The sequence below is a fragment of the Bombus pascuorum genome, chromosome 10, assembly GCF_905332965.1.
Source record: "Bombus pascuorum chromosome 10, iyBomPasc1.1, whole genome shotgun sequence".
NCBI lineage: Eukaryota > Metazoa > Arthropoda > Insecta > Hymenoptera > Apidae > Bombus > Bombus pascuorum.
Genome location: NC_083497.1, coordinates 11,455,166 through 11,472,862, shown reverse-complemented (window position 1 = coordinate 11,472,862; position 17,697 = coordinate 11,455,166). Strand labels below are relative to the sequence as shown.

The window sequence follows — 17,697 nt, the reverse complement described above, 5'->3', positions numbered from 1 at the left end:
GCGAAACTAAAGCCTTCAACGAGGGATAAGACGTACGCGCGCACACAGAGAAACAAGTAGAATGACTCCGTGTCTCTTCAGCCCTGTTGGCATTCCGGCCGTCTCCTTTGCGACTTTATGCATTTACGGCGTATGCAATTCAGATAAGAAGATAGAGATGCAACGAACGAACGGATTGGTGGACGAACGAACGAACGAACGAACGAACGAACGAACGAACGAACGAGCAAGCGGGCGAGCCAGTGAGGGGTAGATTTAGAAAGAGAAAAAGAAAAAAATAGGGACGGAGAAAGAAAATGTATATACTGTACTGTACTGTACTATACTATACGGTTTGAAGAACGAAACGAAGCACAGACACGGAAACGAATTAAGCGTTAATATAAGAAGGCGCGCGGTTCATTTGTAATGGCCGCGTGCTCGTTAATTAAAAGAGATCCGGTCAGACGGAGTCACTGGTGAAGCGTTGTGCGCGATGCAACCTATGCGCGTATGGCTATATAATACAAATACCGTATCTGCCTTTTTTTTTCTTCCTTCGCCCTTTAGCCATCGAACGCGAATGGAGGCGAGGCCAACCCCTTCGTTCAATGCCTTTGGCTGGAAAAAGCTTTTTATCCAATTTCTCGAGCTACGTCTCGTTAAACTTCAAGCAAAAGAAATTGTGAACAGCCTCACTGATGAGGTCGGTCGGAGGATTTCGATGGAAGAGAGATCGTGAAACGTATTCGTACACACGTACACGCGCACGCAATCGTGCACACATATTCACACGTACGCATACGCACAAAAGACGCTCGTACAGAGCGATAGAAGGGAAGGGAATAATACGGGAGAAGGTTGTGTGTGACGTAGATAAACAGAGAACGGGTTGTACAAAAGTTGCGTAGGCAGTCCTTTTTGTTCGATCTAAAGTATATATAAGAATATATATATATATATAAACACTCTCCAATCATTCTAGACAGATATGTACGTACGTATAACGTATGCTTCGTTAAGGGTCACGCCTTCTGCGTGAAACTTGACGGACGTGAGGAATTAAATAAAATTTAAAAAAATGTAAAAAAAAAAGACGAGAAGAGAAATAATAGGAGACGACGAGAAGGAAACACTGAGCATTCTGGGTGACACTTAAAGCATGCAATTCGAAGTAAACGTAATAAATGCGTGAGCCTGGCGAGCGGCGTGGCGGCTTAATCGTTCTCTTTCCTTTTTTTTTTTTTTTTTTTTTTTTTTTTTTTTTTTGCATACTGTGAATGGCCCTCGTTTCTCTCACGGTCTCGATCTTGTTCAAATGGATCGAGAATGCGCGTCGCCTCTTAGATTGCCTTTTGGCTCCAACATCTATACTTTGGTGCTGTCGTGTTCTCTTTTGCCACGATGGAAAAATGCGAAAAGTTTTGTATTCTGACTTCCGAGGAAATCAACGTTTCGCAGGAGAACAAAGACACGCGTGGTTTTCCTCGTTCGAGAAACCCTTTTCGACCCTTTCCGCTGCTGAAGAATCGTTCTTACTTCGATCTCCACACACGACCATGCGCCGTCTGCGATATTTGCGAAGCGAGACAGGCGTTCACGTACGATTACGTTCCTACGTTCACGTGCCACGTGGAAAGAGGATCGACGAAAATGCGTGAACGGAATCGGATCCGCGATTTATCGAACGATCGTTGCCAAACGATCGGTAGAATTCCGGCTCGTGTCGGTTTTCCCATTGATACAGGCTCGAACGTTCAAATGTCGTAACTTACCTTCCAGCTGAAAGAAAGAGGCGTGACACAATGCGTATCGTTTAACAGGTTCAGGTGCGGAACACGAACGGGGTTAAAGGAGTGAATGTACCTGCCTGAGGCATGAGACCGTTGTTATCGGTTTTGTCACTTTTCGAGGATGTGATAGGTGACTAAAAACGAAGAAAAAGAAAAAAGAGAATACAAGCGAATTATTAAACCAAATAGTACATTTCATATTATATAAAAAAAATGTGGTGAAAATATATTAAGATGCATTTGACATTGCTTAAAAATAAAAATAATAATAATAACTATAATTATAATAATATAATAATATTAATAATAGTCATCAATAAATATATATTATAACCAGAACACCTTGGCAGATAACAAATAATAAGCAAGCACGGTAACGCTCGACATTATTTCGCTTAAGAAGAAACGATTTGTACCCGAAACGGAGTCGTTACCGGAAAGAATTCAGCCTTTTTTTTTATTCCATGTTCCCCGGATGTTTTTCATGATGTTTCGAGCCTATGGCACCGGTTGTGTTTTATTTCTCAATACAATTTTACATATCTGACGAATTTCGAATAAGCTCGTTTTTTCTCAGTGCTTTGCTGCTTCTTTCTTCGCTCTATTCCTCGTTCTCTCTCTCTCTCTCTCTCTCTATCTATCTCTATCTCTCTCTCTTTCTCTCTCTCTCTCTCTCCCTCTCCCCATTCTTCCTCTCATACTCGGAATACTCTCTATAACTCGGAATTACAAAATAATTCTATTCAACGGTATCGCGATGTGTATCGTTCTCGCACAGGTAATGATATCGTCGATGGTATATGTCTGCTCAGTATCCGTGGGTGATCGCTAATTTAACTCTATCGTAGGGTAATTGAACGAAATTACGGCTTACGTTATTATTTAAGAAAGCTTGTTGTACGAAACTGCTGCTTGCTCTCATGTCTGTATTGTATAATAGCTGCTTGCGTTAAAAACAGTACAAAAAACTCAGAGAAAAAAAAAAAAAAGAACATTGTAAGATCCTACGGTCGCTATTGCATAAGTCTACGGGATAATAATTACAAGAAATAAAAAAAAAAGATACAGAACCTAGACGTGTGTGTAACTATGTATATAAATGTGCCTCTTACCCATGACCATAATTAAACAGTAGTAGTGTCTGTGCGCTAAAAGTCTAACGTGTAAACAAAAAACGAGAAGCGAACGAAGGAAACGTGGATATGTCAGATACAGAAGCGATAATAAAAATAATAAAAAAAAAAAAAGATGGAACTGTGTGTGTTCTGCCAACGAATGAATATTAAAATACGCGTTGCGCCGATTCTGTTACATATGTACCGCTTTTCCCATTCACTCATTCATTTCTCAGTTGATTCGAACTGCTGCGGTGCCCTGCCAATCTGATCGCGTTCATGCTTTCCCTCTAACCGTGTTATAACTTAGAAATTAGATACTTTTAATTAACATTTGTTTGGTAACATCAGTCAAGAAACATTTAAGATCAGTCCAATGTAGAGTCGACTAATTAGAACGATAAAAAAAAAAAAAAAAATAGAAGAAAAAAAAGGAAAAAAAAAGAAAAAGGAAAAAAGAAAAAAGATAAATCAGTCCAATTCAGTCTGAGACTAAAGCGTGTCGCGGATGGCGTTCGGATGGCTAACTACGATGATAGCAATCAGGTACGCGTCTCGAGTTTGTCCCCGGTGTCTCAGCTTTTCGATTTCGTCGTCGAACATTTTTCGTCTCTTCTACTACGTTCTCGTGAAACTCCATCCCTCGTCTACGCCCCTTCGATGAAAGAAGGGGCTGAAACAGCAGACGTTGCCAAACGCGACACGTTCAATTCAACAATTCAGTCTTTCGAGGTTCGAAATCGGTTTCGAACGATTCATTTTGCACTGGCCAATCGTTAAAATTAGTAAGGAAGCACCTTCGCTCCTTGTCTTTGCGCGGGTTTCGCAAGGCCAACTACAGAGCGCGAATTCCGAGAACGGCGTGTATTATTCCCAACGGGTGACTTCGCGAGCCGTCGGTATATAATCATAAATTATTTAAAACCACAGTAGCACGGTCTCTTCATAACGCGTTAACGTAGAGCGAAATTAAACGAATGATAAACAAAAAAAAAAAAAAAAAGAAAAAAAAAGAGAAAGAAAATACTCAAATAAACTTCTACTAATATATAATTTGCAGTTAAATATTCATTCAATTTATATTAATTTCATTAATAATTTATTATTCTCATAATATAGCGCCGACCGCGGATCGGAGGGCGAAATATATATTCCGCAATTATATTTGGCCATTTTTACAGTAGTCACAAATCAATTTCTTTGAATAAATCTACTAGTTTAAATATTATCAATATCAGTTCTTTCCCCAGTACTGACTACTATAAAATTGTGTTCGTTACTCTCGTAATTTAAAGCTTCGTTCTTCCTCATTTCCTCTTTCCAACCAAACAAAGAAACACCACACTCTTTCCCGACATCGTTCCTTATTCCCCCACTCATTTGTTTGCATAAGAAAATGCTCGGCGTCGAACGTACTTTCGGAACTCTTAAAGAAAATTTGCTAAAGCGATTTCCCATTTTTTTTCTTTCTTTCTTTTTTATTCTCCCATTTTCCCTCTCGCGTCCATTTCATTCGTCGTTGAACCTCACCGTCGGTCATAGAAACGGAAATCACGAGTGTATACCACGCCGAAAATACGAACGACGCGGACCACTTAACAGAATATAACCTAATTTAAATTATCATAGCCTATCTAACGATGTACAAGTGTTGTCTTCGTGTTTAACGTGTATTCCATGTTCATCGATAAGTATATGTATATGTATATCCAGCTGTCTATGTCAGTCTGTATATGTCTCGAGTGTTTACTCATACGTGTGTGTGTGTGTGTGTCTCTGTGTATGTCTGGCTATGTCTCACGCCGTTTGTACAATGATGCACAGTGGTAAGTTGTAAAATATATCGTATGTGTCTATGTGTGCTCTGCGAATTATTTTGCGATCGATCCTCTACAAACGTCGACGCACGACGGGATCTAGTCTGTCTATATGTTTATCGTTCAGGACCCCTCGAATCCTTCCTGACGCGCGAATTATCGTTTCAGACGATGTACTCGTTAGGTACACGGGTGTCACTTTTTTCCAACAAACTCTCAGCTTTTCCTGATCGTGCGTTTTATTTTCCATGATGTCGCCGAGACTCTATTTATGAGATCGTAACGAAATGGAAATAAGAAAGGTGGAAGGAAACGACGTAAAAGAAGCATCGAACGTTACACCGAATGATCGACAAAGTATGTATCTGAACGATCTCGTGATCATCAGGAAGTCCTCGCGAGATGGCTTATCAAAGTTCTACTAAAATATAGGTATATGCTATGTAGTCGGTTATATGTATATATGGCTATTATCGTTTAGTATATAAGTAACCTGTCAGTGTTAGTGGACCGTGTTTCCTCATTTCTCATCCCTTCCCCTATCTGAAAACCGAAGAGGTGTTTAAATTCGCGACACGGTTTCTACCGCCTGGAAACGTTTCCCATGAAACGGTGTCGTCATCGCGGCGCCCCTTCTCCTCCAACCCTGTCATCCCCCCTCGTCTTTCCTCCGTTGACGCGCGTCTTGCCGCGATAACGCAAGAAAAAGAAAAAAAAGAAGAAGAAAATTCGAAAGGTGCGAGTAAGAAAGTAGACGACGTAGGCACGGAGCGGAGAAGTGGCAAAGAATCAAGTGTATGCAAATGAACGTGCCAAGGCCGCGAGGGTGAAACACGCCTTCCTTTCCTGCTTTCCTCGTCCCTCTTCTTCTTTTGAGTATTGCGAGTATAGAAAAAACTCTCGAGAATGATTCGAAAACACGATGATATCCGATATCAGCGAATTGTGTGTCGAGATGACGCGCGACTTTACGGAACGTACGATGAAAACGAAAACATAGAAGAATTAAGAAGAAGAAACGAGTGGTGTGTGTTGCGGTGATGAAAGATTTAATAAGAGCGAAAAAGGAAAGTGAAATTAACGTTCGATGCTAACGACCACGACAACGATCGATAATAGTAATAAAAATGCAACTATAATCGTCCGTATATAATAGTCATAAAAAATAATAATATTTAATAAGATAAGGTACTTTACGTAAAGCCCGGTATATAGTATTTAAATGAATATGTGTCTGTGTGCAAGGTACCCCTCTAAAGCATTTTAATATGGAATGAATATATTAAGATAAAATATATATATTATATTATATTATATCAATATATCTCCTGTCTCTCGGTGTCCGTCGCGGAACGAGGACGAAATTCGTCGCAGAGGAGAACGTACATACACGGTCCCCTCCATCACGGGTACCCTGCCACTGCGTAACTCTTTTGTCATTTTTGTTTACTTTTTACAACCGTGTTACCATGCGATCGTTATCGATCCGCGACGGAGGTTCCCCACTTGTGCTTCATCCGCGCGTATTTCCCCTGTCCCCCCCAAAACTAATTATTCCTCCCCTCTGTAGCCCTCCCTCAACAACTAAACAATTAAAAATTCTCGAGTCTTCTGATTAATCAATATTTCGTTTACAGTCTTGTCGAAACGTTTCGGACGTTTCCGCCTAAAAGTTAGTTGGACGATGGTGTCTTCGACACCTGGAAGTATCTTTTCTTTTCTTTTTTTTTTTTTTTGTTTTTTCTTTTTTTGTTTCATTTCTCTCCCATGCCTTTGTTGCATTACATAAATCTAACTACTGTATAGCCTGCGATTAAGCCGTGTATCGGTACAGAATGTCGTTTAAGCGCGTCTCGAAGGCGAGTCGCGCGGAAGGACGTTGCACTGAACATTTGCCGTGTGATCGGCCCGTTCACGGGAATCTAAACGATTCGCTTTTGACTCGACGAGCCGACGATTCTGCGAAGCCGCCGATATTCTTCGAATCATCGCCAACGTACGCCCAGACTTCGTTTTTCATCGCGAAACCCTCGGTCAGTCGGCTGACCAACTCGCTTTCGTTTTAGGCTCTCGGACGATTCGAAAGTTTCACACAAGTATCGTAGAAAGATCCGGAGAGTTACGCGGTATAAAAGTAGACGAAAATAACTATGCGATTTATACTAATTTTTCTGCACCACTACGCGCTGTAGAACATACACGATCACCGTCGTCCCCCAATTTCCTTCCAAGACTCCGCGATATAGAAATTGTAAAACTGATCAGGGAAAACGGCAAACCCGAAGTGTCGTCGTGGCAATCGTTTTAGATTCGTCGAACGTGCGTTGAAGATGACTCGAATCGATGAAAACGGGCATTCGCAACGCTGCAACAACGAGCAAAGCCTCGACTGCGGACGGGACGCGTCCGGAAGGTTGATTCTCTCACAAGCTTCCGCGACTATGTTTATGAAAAAGATTCGTTTCGATTCTTCGTCGAGAAACCGAGGAATCTTTTCGTATAATGAGAATCGCGACGATGCGCGATAATCTCACTTCGTAAAACGCTTAGCCCTAACAAATTGATAACACGTTAGTCCGGCCAAAGATGGAGGCCAAAATTTTCAGATTTTTGTACGTTTTATCGTTCGGCCGTACAAAATCTCGCTCGGAGAAGTTCAACATTGGAACTCGGTGAAAATATATCGACAAGTGTCGTCCCGTAAGGTGTGCACTCGACTGCCATGTTGGAATAACAATCGCCACGTTCATCATGTTCGTCTGGAAGCACTGATTTTCTGTTTCTACGAAGTCAGTCTCTTTCGATTTCCATGATATATCTCTCTCTTCGCGATACGGACGTCTCTCGGTCTCGCTCCATCGACGAAGAAGCAGCGTGCGCTCGTCGCGAACAGCATGCACGCGCGAAGTTAAAACTCTACTACGTTACACTTTCGTCTCCACCGCGACGTATCGCCATTTTCTCGACCGATTAAAAACTATCGACGCGAGATCACGTTACTGGTCCCATGTATCGCAAACGTTAACAGACAAATCGTCGAACTAACGAACACGTCGTCGTGACGACTAACCAATCGATAATAATTAACAACTAACAACAATTCCATTTACTCGCGCGGCTTGCCGCCGTGAACGACGAAAAAAGGGACAATAACAAAGGCAACGGTAACGCGTATTATCGAACAGACGCGGAAAGGAAAGAAAAATGAGAAGAACAATCGCGATCCTTCGAGCGGCCATGCTGTCGACAAGTTGATCGTTCTCATTCCTTGGAGCCCCCAACAACGTCGTCCATTGGCACCGTTTTTTTTCCTTCCCTCGTGCTTTTTCTGTCTTTCTACTAAGCTCGTTTTACAGTGTTCCTCGGCACGATGCGAGCATAACGCGACGATAACCGGCTCTATTTCTGCCTACGATGGTAGATGCTCTTGTGATTGTTCAGACTGTTGAGCGTCCTGAACACCTTGTGGCAGAGAGCGCAGACCGCGCTATTCAGGGGCTGAAAGTGTTGCTGCTCTTTGTGCCGTTTGAGGGTGAGCTTCGTGGAAAGGGTTTTACCGCAAACGTCGCAGGTATAGCATACACCCGGTGGCAGCAGTGGGTTGCCGTGTAACGGATGCGATAATCTCATCGCGAGAATCGCCGACGGTGGGCCTGCTGGACCGTCACCGACCGATTTATTATTTTTTATTTTTATTTTTTTTCATTTTTCGCAAACGAACGAAAGGGAAATGCCGATTGTTTTTTTTTTTGTTGTTGTTGTTAATCGTTATAGTTATATAGAGAATTAGCATTCAAGTGAATAGGCGATCGAAGGTTAGACAGAGATGGAAATGAAAAAAATTAAAAAAAAAGCAGCGTAATACGAGAAAGAGTTAAATAGAATATTTTTTGTTTTTTTTTTTTTTTTTTTTAAAGCAAAGAGTGAGAGAAATGGCAAAGAAACAGTGAAAGAGCGAATAAAGTAACAAGTAATAACGTAGAGTTACGGAAGAATTAAGAGAGAAACAGAGAAATATATATATATATATATAGAGTGAGAGAGAGAGAGACCAAGCACCATTGTCCGTTATAAATATCGACACCCAATTAAAAAGAAAAGATATTTTCCGTTACGAACCAATATTTGTGGCGTAGGAGGAGGCACACGGAGAGCCACGTGTGTGGATGGACCCCCAGCGCAAATCCGTGTTCGTGAAGGTAGCGGGTAGGTACACACAGAACAATGACGAACCAGAGCCGAACGTATAGCCGAGCGAGCGGGACCGGGAACAAACAAGAACAAAGATACGACTGCCATTAATATCACTGGACAAGATTAGTGTACGCTGATGGTATTCTTTAATGCGCAGGGCCGGGGGTTGATGAGGGTGGTAATGTGTGATCGGTAAGGCTAAATGCGGAATTCGTTGGCGTTCGTACGAGGTATGTAAGGTTGAAAATTAGGGGTAGCATCGGAGGAGAACGAGTAGGGAAGTGAAAAGATTGAAGATCAGATGTATATTCAGGCTATTTGGATGGTATTTGCGTAGGATGGTAAATGCAATTTGATGGTAAGAAGGTGACAGATTGGAGGATACACGATAAGGAAATACAGATGCATCGAGGGGCCGCCGATTTGCACGTGGTGGCAGCTATTTCGAGGGTTGTTCAACCTCCGGCCACGAGAACATTTAATTTAATTGCGGCCGCTCGAAATTCTTTTTCTCCTTTTCCGTATGATCGTACCGATCGTAGAGAGAAAGGTAGCTCGTGGCTCTGGTTTGTCATTGACCATAGGTAACGCGACGATCGAAGGATCGTCGCCACCGGAAGTCGGGATTCTCTACGAATCTCGAGGCACGGTTATCGATGCGCGTGCACGTTCCTGCGCGGCCCTGAGCCGTGACTGAGTCGAGGTCTCCGCTGCATTCTCCGAAGCGTTTTCTTTCTCGCTCATAACATTCCTTTCCTGTACGTTCAATGGCCATATACGCGAAACAATCGAAGGTGAAAACCTCGACAATGTTTGCGACGACGCGACGACGCGACGACGATACTCATTGTCAGCTCCATACTCTTTTGTCGTGTCGTATCGTGTCGCGTCCCGTCGTACCGCGTCGTGGAATGCAACGGAGAGGCATCTCGCATCTTTCTAGGTGGAGAAAGCGAAAGGAAGAAACACGACGGCGATTTGTTGTCCACAAGCCGAAGGACACGAGAAAAAGCTCCTCGTGTTCGTTCTAGGGCAAAGAAAGATGGAAGTAACGGCGAATGCAGGCGGTGCAGAGCTGGCGCGCGTCCTCGGGACTGGCACATAACGGCGTATTCACGACGGTCTGACCCTCGGTGCTGTGGAGCGTGAACGCGTACCCATTGACTCGGGGACGGCCACGAGGCACCTCGGGCGGCGAATATACGTGTCACGGGGTCTGGGGCTTACGTAGTACGGTGGGGTATGCGTGTATATGGGTCGGCCGGAAGCGCACGCAGGGCAACGAGGTGTAACGCGGCCAAACAAAACACAGAAAAGAAAATATAAAACGCAGCCGAGGTTGCATAATAAAGCCGCGAAGGTTAACGAGACGCACGACGTTACCCGCGTGCACCTTTCTCCGATACGTGAAAAATAACATGGGGCCGCTCTCTCTCAGCGTACAAAAAAGAAACATTTTATTCATATAAATAATCATGGATAAATTCGAAGAATAATATCAATATAATAATAATTATCATTCATTATCGTAATGCAATAGTAATAAAGATAACAGATCGTCGACGATAAGTTCATTCGAAAATCTGATTAATCATAGTTACGAAACGAGAAAACAAGGATACGATAAGCGTATACGTGTGTGAGTACTATTGGACGTACGCTATCCCCGAAAACCCGATAAGAGAACAATAATAATTGAAAAAAAAAAAAAGATGAAACAAGGAGAAGTAACAATATTAGAGACTAAAAAGAGAAGAGAACAGAGTATGTATCGTATATGTGCGTGTGTGTACGTATTTATAAACTTCTATATATTCGTGTAATTACGTTCGTATCGATAAATTCAGATATAAAAGACTTTCTTATTTACATGAATACGTACGCACGCGCCCTCTACGGCGTCTATTTTCGTTTGAACAGAATTTATATGTACATTCTACGTAATAGGCGACGCAGTCTTCGTCAAGAATATTCTACGATCGAAGTCGATGTTTTTTTGCGCCAGCTTCGATTCCTTTCGAAGGGTGAATAAAAAACGCGAGAGCTATCACAATTTTCATCTCGATATCGCAATCGCAAAATAACAAAAAGGTAACCATTAGATAGAGTTCTCGCGATAACAATAATCGTCGAAAAATCCCTCCCCCCCCAAAAAAAAGAAAAAAAAAAGACAAACAAGGTATATTAAAAATAAAAACGCGTACCTTTCTAACAGAAAAACGAGAAAAGAAAAAAAAAGCCATCCAAGCGATCGATGAAACGCGTCTCGAACGTATAATAAATTAAGATTAATACTAAATTGTAACCGCGAACGATGCCACCGTTGCGTTGAACCAATCGAAATCGACCGAGCGAAATGCAACCGCTAATTTAGCAATCGACATTGATTGTCTCGACGGAATTGTTCTCCGTGGTGAGTAACGCGCGTGATGTCGATACACATCGTTCTTGTTGTTTCCGGTACCGTTACAATTTGCCAAAAATTTCGGCGCACGTGTGCAACATGGGCGGGGGGAAGGAACGAAAAAAGCGTTTCGGTAATTTTCATTGCACCACATCCCGTAAGAACGGTATATTAAGTAACTTTCCTTTGGCTGCACCTTAAGGTACCTCTACGCGTATTTCGATCGTCACATTCGTCGCTCTCTTGTTAAAGAAGACAGGTAAGAATCGCGTGCGAGCGGAGCAAAACGAGCAAGGTCGTTCGTTGCTGTTCTCAGCCAGTTCCTTCTTCTCGTTCACGAGTCTGGACGGGAAAAGGGATGAGAGAGAAAGAGAGAGACAGAGAAAGATAGAGATAGATAGAGAGAGAGAGTGTGTGTGTATGTGTGTGAGAAAGACGGAAATAGGATGAAAGGAGACGGGCGACCGCGCGTCTAATACCTCGTCAACGTTCTATACGTAGGATAAGCGAAGAACATTACGATCATTAACTTACGTTACATATTATTAACTTATATATAATATATTTTCACGTTTTTGTACTGCGACTTTCCTCGTAACATCGTGCCAGGCGATACTCACGCGACTACCCCCGATAACCACCCCTTGTAAACTAAGTAATACAAAAAAAGACTGAAAGGGGACGCTTTGCATCTTTCCTTCTTCTTCTTACGAAACGGAATAGTTAAATAAAGAAGATCGAAACAACGAGAGAATTCACTCACGAATATAGAAATCCTGACGTTCCGAATCGTTTTTGCTCGACCCGAGCACCTACCTACTTATATACACTCAACGTAACATTTATATGTATATATATATATATATATCTCTTTGTAACCTTAGTAGAAAAATTAAACTTCTCGCGCGATTCAAGTGCTTCGAGGTCTAGCTTCATTTTATGTATTCTTTTACGCTTTTTGTTCATTTTTTTTTCTTTTTATTTTCTTTTTAGTCTATTTAATTTAAAATAGTCGTTCGCTCGAACGAAAATACGAGAAACTATAATAATAACAGTATCGCCTACTATCACATGATCTTTCCCGCGACCCGAATTCAAAGACGACATTTCCCTCGACATACAGCTCCCACTTCGTGGAGGAGACAAATGCGAGATCAATGATCCACGGTAGCGCTAGAGAACGTATGCAAAAATCGACAGCCTATCGTAAGTAAATATCATATCTCGAAATGAAAGAAACGGGACGCGTCTATCAATCCTACGACGATATTGCCATGAAACCGATAACGCAAATTGGACCAGTGTGTAGAGGAGATTCTTTAACGACTCGTTTACGACGTGTGTGCACGTTAAACGTTAGCCGACGAATGTTTTAAACTCTCGTTCTGACGGTGTACTATGATCGTCGCACACGTGAAACACTGGCACCGTTCTCGATCCCTAAATTCTCGATATCTCGGAGAACGAATATCGAGAGACAGAGAGATCCAGAGGACCAAGAAATCCATCGAAGGTTTCATGGACCTCCGGCTCTCGTTTATCCCAGTCGTGACTGTTGTTGCTGTTGATCCTGGTGCTGTTGTTGCGGTTGTTGTTGCTGAGAGGTAACTCTGTCCGAGTGTTCTCTCTGCTCTCTCTCCCGTTCGCGCATCTGTTCCATCTCCTTGCGTTGCTGCTCGTTCTTGCTGTGTTGCCGATGATAGATGCTCTTGTGGTTCCGGAGGCTGTTCAGGCTCGAGTAAACCCGCTTGCAGATGTTACAGATCGGTTCCTTGCTGGGCCTGGTGTGCACGTTCTGTATGTGCCGCCTCAACCGCGTTAGGGAGGTCAGGATTTTGTTGCAAGGCTCGCATCGAAACTCATCGGACGCGCCGCTGCCGGCCAACTGACCTGGCGGCAGAACCAGACACAGGGGTTACTTTTGGTTTTGTGCTCGAACGTCAGGTCGGACGTAGGTCGGACACGTTAACACGGAACGAGGAAACCCGTTCCCCTCCGCTCTAGAGTCCTCTCTCTAGTCACACACATCGCGTGTCCCGCGATCCTCGTCAATTGTTCTCTTTCACTCTTACACCACCATCTACCACCTTTTTTTCCGAGCCGAGAGAGAGAGAGAGAATTCGTGCGCCCTTCTCGATTAGTCGCGCACATTGCACCGTCACCCGACCAAGCCGTGCTCAAACTGTCTTTTTTTTTTTTTTTATTTTTTTATATTTGTCAATATTTTTGCGTTACTTTGGAACCACGTAATTATGCTTGCAGGTGCTACCCAGCATCTTCATCGTACGCCCATTCTACTTTTCATCTTTTCGTTATTACATTTTTATTGGACTTTTTACTTTTGTAACACACATACATAGTGGTACGGCGTGCGTGCTTTCCGGGGAAAGTACCTTCTGCTAGCGCGTCGTCTTACCATTGTCACCGTTTTCTACTTCGTCCATTCGTTCTTTTCGACGCGTGTCTTCCGGCGCAAATTCCTCGAAGCAGCCGCTTTCGTCGCGTCTTCAAAAACTCTAGGAAATAACTAGAAGAACGTTTTCAAAGATCCTTTCCGATGCGGTTACTACGTCGTCACGTGCAACTGGAAACAGATATTGGAACGAGATCGCTCGTTTGAAAATTTGGTGTTAACTGTGAACCGCGTCGTTACACGATGACAATGGCCACGACTAGATTGCAGAAGGCTCTTTGCCGGATCGGAAGGCAGCGTGTGCCGTACCGTTTTTCATCATTCATCGTTGTGCTCTTTTATTTTGTTTTTTTTTTTTTCTTACTTTTTTTTTAGCGCATTACGATAGTAGAGTGCAAGCAATTCCAAGATTCCAGTGAACGATCGTGAGCGATGACGTTAGTGTTTTCAGAGCACCAGAGATGTATCCATGTCGATGCGTATTATTTACAGCAAGACAGAGCAGAGTAGATCTTGTAGGTATACGTGTGTGGATATATATATACAAGAGTGTGATATTTGGTCTAACGGAATGATGCGATGAAGCGAACGTTTGATTATAATATTGATTTCTGTTTCAGCTTAACGTATGATTCGCGAACGAGCAGAAATCCTATCAGAGGGGTCGAGCTCCTTAACGACTCAGCGTTACGTGCCACGGGTTGGTAATTATCAGTGAAACAACAATATTTCATTCCATCGAATTCTCCTTTATTTTCTCAATTCATTTCTAACGACATTCACGCTATTACTATGGGGCGACAGTTACGTTTCGCGCGGTTTACCTTAGCGTAACTATGATTCCGCGAGCGATCGATTCGCGTTGGCGCTGTATAACGCGGCAAGCGACGACGACGACGTTGATCGTGTCAGCGAGGCATACTATAGAAAATGAACGGTCGCGATCACGAGTCCGTGCATGAGAAAGGCGCAGAGACGAGGCGAGGGGTGGCGGACGGAACGATACGAGAAACGATACGAGAAAACGAGTCTCTCAACCGTATCGGTACCGAAAAATTGTTTTTCAAGGCTCGTAGATAGATGGGTTATAGTCCAATCGACCGATAAATAGATTCGTCCTTGGTTCGAGCGTTTCGCGAGATACCAGCCTCGCGTTTCGTGCGAAAAATCACTCTGCCGGCAAAAATTCGAACCGACGACGTGTTCGCGACTCTATTCTGGCTCGATCGAGAGAAATTGCACAGCCACGCGATACGTCCATCGATAAATATACCAGCAGCTAATCGATGGGAAAACGCTACAAGGTCGACTTTATCGTCGACGGCACGGCGATGAACTACCCTTTTGGCTGGATCTGTGGGGTAGATGAGGAAGAGCACAGTCGTACCGCAGGAGAGTGGTATCGATTTTACCGTGGAAAGACACTCGCTCGAGCCATGAACTTGGCACGAAACTAGTCCAGATGGCGGAACTTATTATTCGAAGGGTGCGCGCGTAACGCGACACGATCGACTGGCAAGGAAGAACAGGACGTTCCGCGTGAATTCTTTGAGGTAACACGTATGCATAGGTTTCGATTCGCGACTCTCTTTGGCGTGCATCGAGGTAACTCGTTTTACGATCAGAAGACTAGGATTATATTATCTCGGTAACGCAAACGTTTCAAACGAAACGAAATAACGTGACTACTAAATCAACGTGGTACTTATAAAATTATGTAAACGATGGTCGAACGTCTCTTTGCTTTCTCATGCAACAAGAAAAGACGATTGATCGCGTTCCAGAAGGTCGTACGGTTCTGCCGTATTCTCTTCTCTTGATTCCGCGTTTCTTCGTGCGTAGATCTCTCGGGGCAAGACGGAACCTCGACGCAAATTCGGTCACTAAACCATGGATGTCGGTCAATACGTGACCTCGCATTGTTCCTCGTGTTCCTTTCGCTCTTTTCTCGCGTGGTACTGGCTCTTGTGACTGACCAGACTGTTCCTCGATTTGTAGCTTCTACCGCATTGGTCGCAGGAGAGCGACTGCGGTACGTAAAAATGCGTGTCCGCCAAGTGCCTCTGAAGAGACCACGCACGAGAGAAAGTCTTCTGGCAGAAGCTACAGTAAGTGCCGGTGATCGAACGGCTCGAGTATTTAAGTTCCTGCTCGATCTGAGTTCTGGAGGCGTCGCGAAGTTTCGACGCCGGTTGCATGTTACCATTCGGTGTTAGCCAACGAAGATCGGCAAACGGGACAGTTTCGTTCAACGTCGTCCTTGGTTGCTGGTGTTGCCTGTTGTTGTTGTTGTTGTTGTTATTGTTACCATTCTGCTGACGCGTCTGCTGACCATTAGCATTGTTGGCCGAGCCTCGATCCGATTGCAGATCGATCTGCTCGTTGAGCAAACAGGACTCGAGCTCGTCTATCTTCGGCGACAGAGGTTCCGACTTGAGCACGATCTGCATCTGATCGTTAATGTCGTCTAAGAGATCGATAATGGGCAGCTCCTGGTGCTGCTGGTGCCCCTGCATCATCTCGCACTGACTAGTTGCCGTACTTTGGCTCGATTGGCCGGTTAGCCGTTGACCGTCTCCGTTGGTAGCGGACTGCCAACCCCCGTCCTCCTCGGCGACCTCCCGGTCTGCAACCAAAGAGGAGGGGGCTGAGTCCATCGAGATGTCAAGCGAGATGTTCACGCCGATCGATTACCAGCGGATTCACGAGCGCGGCGACGATCGTCGTCGGTTTGCATGGCAAGAAAACCGCGACCGAGAGATCACAAAGCGGATGGCAAGAGAGGGATGACGCGCGCGCGACAGGCCAAAGAAAAGAAGAAATCAAGAGAAACGCGGCTCGTTTCCCGACTAAACGGATGCGGACGCTGTTAATCGTTCGCCGGCTAAAAGGAGGCAAGAATCGTAGCGGAGTATCGCGAGCAACACGAAGACGAAGAACTGTGTAAAGAGAGCGAGAAAGAGCGATCGGTGAGGAAGGGAGAAAAGAGGGTTGAAAGGTGGACTAACGGAGCTGAGGAAGGTAGGGCGAGTATACATTCATCGTCTCATAAAAGCCAGTATAACGTCCGCGAGGATGAGATGTCGATACAACGAGAGAGCAGCAGTAGTAATAGGAGTAAGAGAAAGAGTAAGAGCAGGAGCAGGAACATAACGGCGATGCTTCTTCTTTGCGGGATTTTACCCAGCCGGTTACCCTAGCAACGGAACCCCCCACGTACGACGCTCCTTCCCCCGTTTTTCCGTGGTGCCGGGAAGGGGATATATACCTAGGATGCGTATTATTCTTAATAACCCCCGTATGCCGTTGCGCTGTATTATGACTGATGTTGACTCTAAGCGCGGAGAGCCACGGCGATCGATAGCTCGCTACCACCGCGACTATGAGAAACAGGGAGAGAAAGAGAGAGTGAGAGAGAGAAAGAGAGGAGAGAGAAGGAGAAAGAGAGAATATACTACGACTAAGGGAGGGCCAAGGGGTTGTAAAGAGGAGAGAGAGAAAGGTGAAGGAGGATAGGGTCGAGGGATCGGCGGGGAGAGAAAAATCTAAGTAGCTTCCGGATTGGTTACGCGAGTCTTACGAACTTTTGAAAGAGTTACGTGGACAGTGGTGGGGACGAAGACGGGGGCTGCGAAGCGAGGAGGCCGCCAGGAAGAACTACCCTCTCCTCGACCGCGGCCCTTTTTTCATCCGATGCGGTTGCGCGTTTCACGAAATCAGTGCGATCAAACGATAAGTCTTTTCGGATATCGGATCCTATTTAGTCACGAAGACGGGGAACCTCTTCTACGTGAACGAAAAGAACGAAGAAACGTACCATCTCGCGCCAGTTAATGGGACGTTGTCGGAAAATTTCACGTTTCTAAAGAATTTAGGAAATTCATCGAACAGACAGAAGAGATATTCATTTACGTCGCGGTCTAATTTCTATATAGAGAGCGCGCGGTCGCGTCTTTCTACAACGCGACGAATTGCACGGAAC

At 44.2% G+C, this 17,697-nt stretch overlaps 1 protein-coding gene across 17 annotated transcripts in view; it reads right to left on the bottom strand.

Moving 5' to 3' along the window:
- The window catches only part of LOC132911503 (broad-complex core protein isoforms 1/2/3/4/5), a 58,158-nt gene that overhangs the window by 13,498 nt on the left and 26,963 nt on the right, over window positions 1-17,697 (bottom strand). For 10 of the 17 annotated variants that reach the window (XM_060968182.1, XM_060968183.1, XM_060968186.1 and 7 more), the window contains one exon: window positions 14,444-16,341. The exons of 4 other annotated variants lie outside the window; for them this stretch is intronic. In XM_060968182.1, the coding sequence (XP_060824165.1) occupies window positions 15,617-16,341 (725 nt within the window). In that variant the 3' untranslated portion in view covers window positions 14,444-15,616. Of the gene's footprint in view, window positions 1-10,332; window positions 13,193-14,443; window positions 16,342-17,697 lie in introns of those variants that run through there. 3 more of the 17 variants (XM_060968190.1, XM_060968192.1, XR_009659018.1) reach the window with 2 other exon arrangements.